Source organism: Gobio gobio (assembly GCF_949357685.1).
Source record: "Gobio gobio genome assembly, chromosome: 3".
Lineage (NCBI taxonomy): Eukaryota > Metazoa > Chordata > Actinopteri > Cypriniformes > Gobionidae > Gobio > Gobio gobio.
Genome location: NC_137099.1, coordinates 18,895,078 through 18,907,054, shown reverse-complemented (window position 1 = coordinate 18,907,054; position 11,977 = coordinate 18,895,078). Strand labels below are relative to the sequence as shown.

At 34.6% G+C, this 11,977-nt stretch overlaps 1 protein-coding gene across 2 annotated transcripts in view; it reads right to left on the bottom strand.

Moving 5' to 3' along the window:
- Nucleotides 1-11,977, bottom strand: part of hgsnat (heparan-alpha-glucosaminide N-acetyltransferase) — a 35,651-nt gene that overhangs the window by 3,466 nt on the left and 20,208 nt on the right. For both annotated transcript variants that reach the window (XM_079813388.1, XM_079813389.1), the window contains exons 12-17: nt 9,423-9,541; nt 8,831-8,957; nt 5,708-5,794; nt 5,107-5,184; nt 2,493-2,563; nt 2,154-2,266 (exon numbers count right to left, since the gene is read on the bottom strand). In XM_079813388.1, the coding sequence (XP_079669514.1) occupies nt 2,154-2,266; nt 2,493-2,563; nt 5,107-5,184; nt 5,708-5,794; nt 8,831-8,957; nt 9,423-9,541 (595 nt within the window). The remainder of the gene's footprint in view (nt 1-2,153; nt 2,267-2,492; nt 2,564-5,106; nt 5,185-5,707; nt 5,795-8,830; nt 8,958-9,422; nt 9,542-11,977) is intronic.

Genomic DNA, 11,977 nt, shown 5'->3' with positions numbered 1-11,977 from the left:
CGTTTGATTTGAGGATTTCAAGAGTCTGTATTTCTGCTGGACAGGTAATCTTTCATTTTGATTATAAATTTTTTTGGTTTATGTTTTCATGAAGCATGTCTCACTAGCACACGTAGCTGCCTAATATAGCTAACATAACATTACTTAGCATAAAGTTACAATGTTATACAGTTAGCGAGCCATTAGTAGAGATGATAAATACTCAATATGCTTAGCCCAAGTTGATCGCTGTCGTGTTGAATTTCGCAAAATGTAACTTTAGATAACAAAATGCATGTGTAAAAGCTAGTACACCGCATCCAGGAACTTTTTTTAGAACTAAGATAGCTTTAGCTACTACCCTCTGTCTAAACTCTTTTACCATGTTCACAGGGAACTTTACCTGCATGTTTATTTCAGCCCTTGGTTTGTTTTTATATTCTCGACCTATGTTTACTGATGTTTTTATCTTGTATCTGTGTGTGTCGTAGACACTGTGTTGTGTGTGTATTTTAAACTTTACCAGTATCGTTATTCTAGCTTGATAGTGAGTACTAAAAGACATCTTATTTGTTTATATTCATAATGATAATGTTAGATTTTTTATTACATGTGATTCTGACATGATGTCACTACATGCACTTCTCCGCTCGGTAAATAATGCGTCTTTCAGCTGATCGGTCGGCGTAGCGCATTCATGTGTTTTGGGGGCGTGGCTTTGGAAAGAGCCCAGAAGGGAGAAGGTGGAGTGAATGGAAATAATGAGCTGTCTTTAAAACAGTCGTGAGAGGTCTACAGACACTACATTTTTATACTTTCTTTTTCAGAGTACTTACATTTTAATTATGTATTGATATATAAAGAAAGTTTAAACAAATTTGGAAAAAAAGTTTTTTAACCAAATCTTACCTACCCTACCTTTAAACATTTTATATTTTAATCTGGACTACATGCCCTAGATATTGTTTGGATATGTTCTGATTCTTTGTTGACTTTACAATAAGGCTCTATTATTTAACATTAGTTCATTCATTAACAAACTGACAATGACAAATACTTCTAAAACATTTATTAATCTTAGTTAAATTTAAATTTCAGTATTTAATAACACATTATTAAAATCAAAACTGTATTATTTAATGGACCTGAGCTAGCACTAACTAACAGTTGCTTTTTTAACTAACGTTATCAAAGAAGAATAACTTAAAAAATGTAGCTATTCGCTCTTTGTTAATGTTAATGCATTAACTAGTGAGACCTTATTGTGATACCTATTGTTCTTTATAATTCTTTTGCACTTTAATCTGTTTTAAATATTGTTTACTTTATACATTTGTGTGTATTGCTTTATTGTATTTAAATGTTTGGTAATTTTGTTATAAGAAAGTTATTTAACCTGTTAGCAGGCAAAAAAATTTTTGCAACTTATTTCAATATCGTGATAATACCGTATACCGTGATAAAAGCTTCAGCAATTAATCGCAACATGAAAATGTGATACCGGCACATGCTTAGTTACGATCCTCGGAATCTTTCTTGTCTTGGTTGTTTTTTTCTTTGTATATGAGTCCAGGGATTGGCTGTCGTTAGAGGAGCCTGATTGGCGGATCTACGTCATTAGAGAAGCCTGATTGGCGGATCTACTGTTGCGCTGCTTTAAAAGGGATGCGCTAATCGAAGATGTCGAGCTCATTCTGGCGTTGGCCTTGCGGCGTGAAGAGCTCCGGATGCCTCCTCCCGTCGACAGATCCAGAAACCTTCAGTTGAGCATGTTAGTTTGACTAGGATGATTTAATTAGGGTTAAACATTTTATGTTTTAGGAGCGTAGGGGTGTCCTGCCATTTATTTTGACTTTGTTTGTGATTTGTTTATTTGTAGGGAGATAGGGAAGTTTCTTTGTAATTTTGTTTTTGTCCCTGATTAGGTTATTTATGCATGTTTTATTTATAAGTCTATTTTGTTTATTATGTTGGCCTTGGGGCACCCTGAAGCCATTGCTCCTTAATTTAATAAATTTTTCCACCTTAATAAATTATACTTTTTTGTGGAATTTAGAATTGTGTCTTTGGTGATCTGTTTGTTTTTACCAACTAGAAAAGTTCACGTCAACCCCGTCTTTACAGAACGGCTCGTAACACGAGGTACATTCATTATGGCCGTTTAAAGTGCTTACCAGGGTAGAAGAAAGGAGCTCCAGACCACCACTTTTTTACATCCACCATGTAGTAAAAAGCCCCCAGAACCACAAAAGCAAAACAGCTGAGAGTCGTCACATAGGACAAAGACCTGAAAGTCACACAAGACACCATGAAAGCTGTGACTCATTCATTAAACGATACATTCCTCTGCTCATGAAAGTGCTCTGCATACTTTCATGAATGAACGTGTTTGGAAATTTGTGACTGCAAATGATGACTATTACAACGACAATATAAAATAATATATAAATAATAGCTATTAAAAACATTAAAATAATAAAACTACAGAAATGTGCAATGGAGACTGAGTTTACCACAAGTTTTTGTTGACAGGGATGAAGCCTTCATTTCTGGAGCACTTGGTCAATACAGCTGAGATGATCCCCTTAATGCAAAGAGAGACAGCTTGAGGTTTCCACAAACACAGATTTATATAACTATTGACTGACTGTGTACATTTCAAATTGTATTTGAATCTTCTGATGTGTAGGGGTTAAAATTAAGATAAAAAACACATCAAATTCATCCTTAATAAAATTTCCAAACATTGTTACATGACTCTCTGAAGCACTTGGTTGTTATTGGTCATTCCTGGCATTCTGTGGTGAAATACGTTTGCATAACAGCTGCTAAAGGGTATAAATGACCCTTATTTCTTACAAAACTGTGCTAATATCAGGTCTCTTTCTTCCCACATAATACAATTATTTCTACTCAAATCAATATTTAAATCCCTCCCTTGCACTTTGTAACAAATCCTTCCCTCGCGGGTCAAAATGATCCAAAGCCCTAAAATGATACTTTTTTTTTTGTCCAGAAAGCTTATTTAGTTTAATTCTGATATTTTTTATTTCTTTTTTATTATTTACCTTTAAATGACTATATTTTATAAATAAATTAAGCACATTCTTCACATTCAACTTACATTTAAAACAACTAAAGTTTCATGCATAATCCTTTGAATTCAGCTCAAAAAATCTTACATTGGGTGTCTTTGCCGACATCTTGTGGGAAGAAAAAATTATAAAATAACATGATATTTCATGACTCTTGCCAGTAGATGGCCTTATATATTATATTATACTACGGGGCCGTTGAATGCTTGAATCTGATTGGCTGATGAACGTTCTGAGGTGTGCAATTACTTTCTGGGAAACGCACAGCGAACGTAGTTCCAGGCAGCTCTCTTGACCGTATTACAGTTCCATATCACTTCACATAGTTAACTGTAATAACGGAAATTACAGGACTAAAAAAAAAAAACACATGACAGACGATTTTCCTAAAGTTAATTTTGGTCATTATATTTTTTCCCCTAGCGAGGTAATAACAGCGCTGTTTAGAGACGCACAGAGGTAGCCTAATTCACACAAGCTCTCTCTCTCTCTCTCTCTCTCTCTCGGTGTCTCTGTTGTTCTCTTTCTAATAACTTCATTAATAACTGCAGTAGAATGCTATCAACGGCTCAAGCGTCCGTTACCAGCTTTAAAATGACGTTTCGGAACTAGCAAAAGAGCCGTTGGATGAGACGCAGAAGAAATAGTCCTACTCACAATAGCGATTTAAATACAAAAACCAGACAAATCCCTTTAAATATATAATCGGAACAATGTCTTGAGGTGTGGTAACCATAGTATAAGCGGAATAATTGACTCCGGGCCGTTGAATTATTAGAAAAATAATGCACACCCAAGGTGTAACGGGCACTCTGCGTCGTGACCGCATCACCACCTCAGGTGCATTACTTTTCTAATAATTCAACGGCCTGTCATCAATTATTCCTTACTTTTTTTTATATATATATATATATATATATATATATATATATATATATATATATATATATATATATATATATATATATATATATATATATATATATATATATATATAAATATATATATATATATATAAATATGGAGCTAATGAACTGTTCCACTGGGTCCTAAAGTTAGATCACAGTATGCATTCAGATACACATGTAGACATAATAAAAGTAATTTTTTTGGTCAAGTTTAAGCCCTTTTAGTTTATATTTAGTTTCCTCGCTTTCCATTCATTCCTAAGGGGGTCAAATTGACCAGCAAGGAAAGGATTTGTTCCTTTTTTATTTCAACCACAAAACTCCTTGAATCCAGTAAATTTATTTTTTGTATTCGTGTTTCAAGTACGACAAGTCCTAGGGTCTTGGACCACTCCGAGGAACACTCAATAAAAATTAAAACAAATTCTTAAGAATAAAATTAAATAATAAAATTCTTCTCAAGAAAAAAAGATACAAATATTTTGTATTCGTTTATAACGTATAACATTTTAAGAATGTTCTTCTAAATTTTTTTTAAGATCAAATTTAAGAAGTATTCATATTCCCAAAAAGAATGTAAATGACTTCTTAAAGTTAGGATAACCTCCAACCTTCTTAAAAAAACAACCCCAAAAAGACTTAAATACCCAAAGTACGATGTTTAATGAATGTATTGGGGTTTTTTGTTCAAATATTTAGCATTACAACATAACACTAGCTAGCTAAATATAATACATATTACTATTAGTACCATGAATGTGGACGAGTACTCCAAAGTGACGCTGATCGATCATTTGCGTGTATATGATGCGTTCACTCAAGCTAGAACTAGCGAGACAGCACACTGATACAAGATGCGTTCACTTTAGATAAATCGCAAGAAAGAAAGACGGAGCGCAAATGAGAAAGGCCGCTGTATTTTGAGACAGGCTCTTTAAAAATCATGATTTTAACTTGACACGGCGCATTAAAAACACCACGCTGAGTGACTTATTTGAGATATTTTGTAACATTATAAATGTCTTGCAGAATAAAAAGTTACAAAATCTTACTGAGCCCAAACCTTTGGGGTATTTTTTTTTATTTCTGTTTAATTAAAAACAATAATCAAATGGTAAACATACCAGTATGAATCCCCAAATGAGAAATCGAGTGATTATTTGCCTGTGTTGGTCCCTGTAGTGCAGCAGAATTTTCCCTGCCTGAAACACAGATAAACACAAAGCAGATGCAATAGGATATGACAACTATTAGATGTGATTCCTGAAAGCACTGCAGAACAAAAATAGTTTAGATGAAGCATGTGACGGCATTGCTATGAGGTTTAAATAAAGAGAGAGAAATTTTCAGGTTTTCAGAAGTGGAAGTCGTCATAGTTGGGTAAACTTGTATAGTGGTGAATGGGAGACAACAGCAAAATATAATATTTTTTATTCCCATTTGTTCCAATATCAAAATAATAAAAACATGACATGACAGCGTTTCAATGACTTGTATATAGAGAGATTGATTACAGCAGCCAAAAGATGTCAATTTGCCATCACTCCCTCAGTCATTGTATTATAAACACCCTCAAAGTATAGCTTAAAAAATGTATTTTCATTTAAAAAAATGAAAATATGAACTTTTGCGATATTGATAACTGTGAAAACGCGTAATAACAGTCTGTGAAAAGGGTCTATAATAGAGCTACTGTGAAAACAGGATTCATTCAACTTGACTCACCTGAAGACCCAAAAAAGCCATCAATATGGAGTTGATACTTCCCAAAACACCCTCAGGGTCAAATGGCATCATAGACTGATATACAACCTAGATAAATGCACAGACAAAAACACAATGAATTGCATCAGTGAGTGCTAGTACAGTAAGTAAGAGTGGAATATTATCTGTTGCTCTAGCAAATGGTGACTAAGTATTGATTATCAATTTCTAAAATTTAATAGAGTCACATTTTGATGAATTGATATCGATTCTTACATCCCACAAATTTACCTTTTAGTCTATGCTATTTTCAGTTGATGCATCAACGAAACTGTACTAAACATTATTTGTAGTGTGCCTAAATTGCAATAAGCTTTGTGCTTTTTACTTCTGATATAAAAAAGTCAAAGCTTTCAAATAAATACATTACACAATTCAAACAATATTTTTTTTTGCTGCTCTTTAATGTGATGTGACAGATCACTGTAGCAGTTCAAGAGAAGCGGAGCGCATGTGAACTGATCATCTTTACAATTTACCGAAATGTATAATGTCTCATGTTATCACTCAGTGTTTCAACTGCAGAAAGACATTAATAAAACAGCTTGAAATCAATGGCACGTAAAGTTACATTTACCTCAGACCATTCAATGTCCATAGCTTGATAGTTGGCTAGAAATATCAACTCTAGAGAAGATCATTTTGATAAATATATGCACTATATTACATAGGCCTGTTGCGATTGGTCGATACAATCGACTGCGTCGACGCTGTTAATTGTTCGACGTCAATATTTTTAGTCGACTGGGTAAATTGGGTACTATATGAAATTTTATTAGTACCGGTACTTTAAAAATGACAGCACTCTAATAAGAGCAGTATTCTTAATTTGCGTCGATGTGTGACAGCAGGAGTGAGGATGTGTGTGTGAGCTCTGCTTCCACCAGTCACTAAACAATGGAAGCAGAACAGTCAAATATATACGCGCAGCTCAGGAAAAAGAAAGCAACAGAAGTGCGGAGCAGCCGGCACATGCTCGCGTGCGCTGCCCGACTCTGACCTGAAGCGCAGGCAGCCACACACATGCCTTTCACTCAGACAGATCGCGACCCATTTTCGTGGATTATTGGGTTTGTAAAAAATATGTAAAAATGCACGTCCTGGCGAGTATTCGGGTAAACTCAGTCGGATATGTCTTTAGTGAACTTATACAGAGTTGAATGAGAAATCGGGTGTTACAATGAATTTGGTCCGTGCAGCTCTTAAAGGGCCGGACCTAATATTCTGTGTGAAGCAGGGCAGGAACCTGGCAGGAACATGCTAGGATGACTTGAGGGTGAGTAAATCATGGGCTAATTTTCATTTTTGGGTGAACTATCCCTTTAACCCTAAAACAATGATAAAACAATGAATAGTAAGTTGTTTCATATTATTCAATTACTTTTACTGTTTTTTGCCATGGTATCGATTCAGTATCAGTATTGAGGTATTTTAGTCTGGTATCGTATCAAAGTCATAATTTTGGTATTGTGACAACACTATTCTATATAAAAAGTATTTGCTGATATTCTCTTTTTTTTTGTTATGTTGGTTTACAAATTTGTACCTTTTTACATTTTTACTCTTTTAGTTTTACATTTTGTCAAGGGCTTGTTTACATTTATACTTTTTTATAGTACACAACTGAATGCCAAAGTTGCAAGTTAATTTAAATGTTTTTAAGAAAAATTGTTGAAAATGATTGTGATAAATTAGTCGATAGATTAATCGATAAAAAAATAGTCATTAGTATCTATTTTAGGGCAGACCTAATATTACAAATTCATTATATTTTTACTTAACCTGTTCTTCAATAATGTATGTTTGAATAAATCCATCATGAAAACAACTTATGACAGCCACTGTTTAATAGGGGTGTCGAAATTAAAGATGAGGACGATTCGGTATCATTCAGTAATAGACCATAACCGAATCGATTATAATATACTGATTCTTTTCTGATGTCATTTGTCGTGTAAATGTTTTGTCGCGGTAGCATACAATGGCAGAGGGAGGCGAGACGCGAGTGCGAGTAATTAAAAACGTTCCAACTACTTTAAAGACGACATCTGGGCACATTTCGGCTTTTATGAACAACCTGGTAAGCACGACCTGGAGAACACACGCGCTGTGTGTAAATCAAAGCTATCTGATTTATCAAAACGATTTCATTTACACTTGGGCACATAAATGTATTTCCGCAAAACGGATATAAATCCGATCTTCAATTCCTGCACTATATGCAGATTTAAAGGAGTTCACGTCACCGAAAACAACAGATATGAGCTGCATTTTATTGATCATCAGCTAATTTCAAAATCAGCTGCTCGTCTGGGGCAATGCATGCTTCTGTAGCGCTTTCATATTTGGCTGTAACATGACATATAGCTCATAACACGCTCTCACACATACAATTTTTATAGCATTGTTGCGAGGAGTAAAATTTTATGTGGTTTCAACAACCAGATGCATTTAGACTCTGCCCAGACCACCTCCTGAAGTGGCTTTTAGTATTTTGTGTTATTTGTTGTCTGTTGTCTTCTGTGCCCAGACTTGAGTTTTGTTTGATACATTCAAGAAGCGTGTTTTCTTTGAGCATGTAAAATTAAAGGTTCAGTTCATATAACTGACTGACAAAATTGTATACATGAGGATGCAGTGCATCGTCAATACATTGTGATGCGTCGTGACATCGAATTGAAACGAATCGATGGCATGATAATCGAACCGTAACGTGAGACCAGTGTAGGTTCGCACCCTTTACTGTTTAAATGTTTTTTTTTTTTTATCAAAATGGAGTAGAAATATAATTGTACCATTAAAAATATATTCTTATAAAAAAAAACTGTCATATGTGCAATTTTAATGTTTGTAATGTATACTGTTAATTTGAACCATTAAAATTATCGTAATGTACCAACTGACAGGGGTCCCAGTATAAAGTACAGCATTAGTTAGAGGGGTTTTTTTTCCTTGAGAAAAATATACATGTACTGTATCTGACATACAGTATATCCAAATTCATCAGATCAGAATTTAATAGACTCGCAAGCTTGTGAATCAAATTCAAAGTAAAACTGTCATTGTTTTGTTGTGTCTGTTTACCCGTGATGAAGGTGTCTGGTAAATATGGTTATCTCTGAGCAACCAGCGATCAATGTAACCTGCAGCTCCACCGGTGCAGTTTGGGTACTTGCCAAAGTCACCAATGCCCCCTGGACCCAAATAACCACTGCAGGAGAGAGAGACATCAAGAAAAAAAATATATCAATTTCCACACAAAATGAGTGTCATGAATAGCAAATATATGGACATGAGTCATGCTATTCAAATCACTTTAATTTGCATATTAATTTGTACTTAGCACCCATCCATCCATTAATAACCAATTACAACTGGCTAATAACATTTGTTGAACAATGTAAATCGTGTGTAAAAGACATCTCTTTATTTCCCCTTTTATAATTTGCCAGGGGGGAAAAAATACTGTTGCATTTCTAACAATCTGATTTGCATTTCTAATTAGCAGACAGGTATCTTACTGATATTCATGCAAATGTTCTGTAATTTTAACAAATCAGAAAAGCAGAGTTTCTGCAGTGGGTTCCCTTTGTGATTGCAAATAAGACATGGGGAAGGACATTTAGACAGCTATTAAAAAATGATAGACTCATATCATGAGTATGAGTTTACTAACGTTGGACAGTCTGGCACTGGGAGGAGGAAGGTCAAACATAACCATATCGTCTCTAAGATAATCACACACAGCCATGCGGGCCAGTAGAGGCAGACATCATGCACTGAGTACCATGTTTCCTGTGAACAACAAGATGATGGAAAATTTCAATTATTATTATTATAATTGAAAATAATTACGGTGAGAGTCAATGCAGTTTGAGCTTCATTCAAACAAATGGGGGGCATACAGTAAAAATATAAATAATTCTGAAATTCAAGAAAAACATTTCAATTATATTTTTCACTCAAAAATGCTATATCATAATCAAAGTCTATATCAAAGTTATCAAAAATATTTTATTTAATTAGAAGCAGTGGTCTCAGACTTTTGGACCCCCTGTATTTTTTACAAATAGACTGATAAAATATTATGTTAATCATTGAAGAGACAAAAGCCTTTAAAGTACATAATACACACTGCAGCTAAATTTGGCTCTCAACAGGGATAACATAACAGGGTTTTTCCTACATTGAAATTTTTTTGGCGGTCGCCAAAACAAATTTGTGTCCCGCCAAAGCCTTATTTGATCAGTTATTGTGATTTATGAGTGATGTAGAATAGATGACTGCTGGCTTGTGTTAACTGAGTGACAGATAGAACGATCAGAGAGCTCCTCCCCCGCTCACACGCTCTCTGTCTTCAAAATAAGCATTCGCTTTCTAATATTTCACATATTACATTAATCAAAATCAAAAGGTTGGAAGACCGAATCCATGTTGCACGTGGCGCTATCAGACGATGTTTTCCTTTAATTACCGCTGGGTGTGAATTGCACTCAAAAAATGTTGACTCTTCTCTGACCAGCTGACATAAACCATACTTTCAATAAACGGGAAACAAATCCTATCCAGTTATGAAGTGTTTTCTGTGTGTTGACAAATCTTTCGCGATGTTCTAACAGAAGGGCAACGCGTCTTCTAACAGAAGGGCAGCACACAACGCGTCTGCTATTGTCCGATTCGTGACCTAATGACTCTTTTGAACCAAATCATTTTAACGACTGGTTAGAACAACTGAACTGTCCAACACTGAACTCACCAATCAGTTTAATCATTTACTCAGAACATCTCTGAAATGAGAACACAAGTGTGCTAACCCAATTTAGCAAGAGTGGGTATAAGTGTTAGTTTTAATTATCCACAGTCTTTCAGCTTATTTATGTTCACAATGTGTAGTAAAATAAATAGCCTATAAATCATGTAGTTTAGACTGGAGTGAGGTGAACCCAGAACAAATTTGTTATTAGCTAGCTGATCATTTTATGAAATTGTATATGGCAGAAAATTAGGCTATTTGATCATTTTTTTAATACTACTTTTTAATATTGATATGATTATATACCAAAACAATTATCTGTAAATAGTGTAAAAATAAGGTATCAAAATAAGATAAGCAAAAATGACAAACTTTCTTTGAATTGATCTAAAATGTATTGTCAGTATTGCGCTTGCAGATCACGTGGGTAGGGTACTTTTTTACTGTGCGTGTGTGTGTGTATGGATGACCATGTCTGTCAGCCACCACCGAAGACCATTTTTGACCCAGGAAAAACCCTGCATAAACAAAACACGATGCCTCTGTCGACTGTGTGAAATTTCTTTTGTCACTGTAATATTAATTTGGTCAAAAATAGCAGATACCAAACACGCAAGATGCCAGAACGTTGCTATGGTTAGCACAGTGTCAATCATAACAGTTTCAGAGTGAGTCGTGTTCCGTACACACGATAATCTAGGGCAGTTGTATTCAAATGGCTCCTGGGGCACAAGATTCTCATCTTTGAAAAGAAAATCTTAAACACTTAAAATAGTCATCAGAGTACTATGGCTGCCCCGATGGAAATATATAAAATGTTGCAAAAATGTATTGTCCGGACCTCCGCTGGGAAGGAAATATAGAGACCGGACCTCTTGGAAATTTAATAGAATACCCCTAATTTAGGGCATTCACTCCCACTTTTAAATGCATTTGTCACTACAAACGCATTTATGTGTCTGTTTTTTTATTTTTATTATATTTTTATTAATATTTTGAATTAGCTATAATATTTTTAGCTCATTTTAGTTAAATTTTTTGTAATTTCGTTATGTGCTTTTATAATTTTATTATTTATTTATGTTTTAAATATTGCTACTTAGGATTATTTTATTTTTATTTCAGTTTATTTTAAGGGGGTGTTTACATGACACCGTTTTCATATAATTTTTTATGTGTTTTGGCCGTTCATGTACATGACATCTGCGTTTGGGGGGCCTGAAAATGCAAACATTTGAAAACTGGTTTCAAAGTGAAAGTTTTTGAAAACGATACCGTTATTGTCTCTGTGTAAACTACAAAAACGAGAATTTGTGGACTACAGGACTGTGTGTGCTGCTCAAGAGACAAAGAAGTGTAGTGTAGATTTACTGCACCGCTACTATGACCAGTGGAGACGCATTATTTACATAAATAGAAGAATGCGTGTGTGCATAGTGTTTCTTTACACAGTGACATTGCCAACTACTGACCTCGCA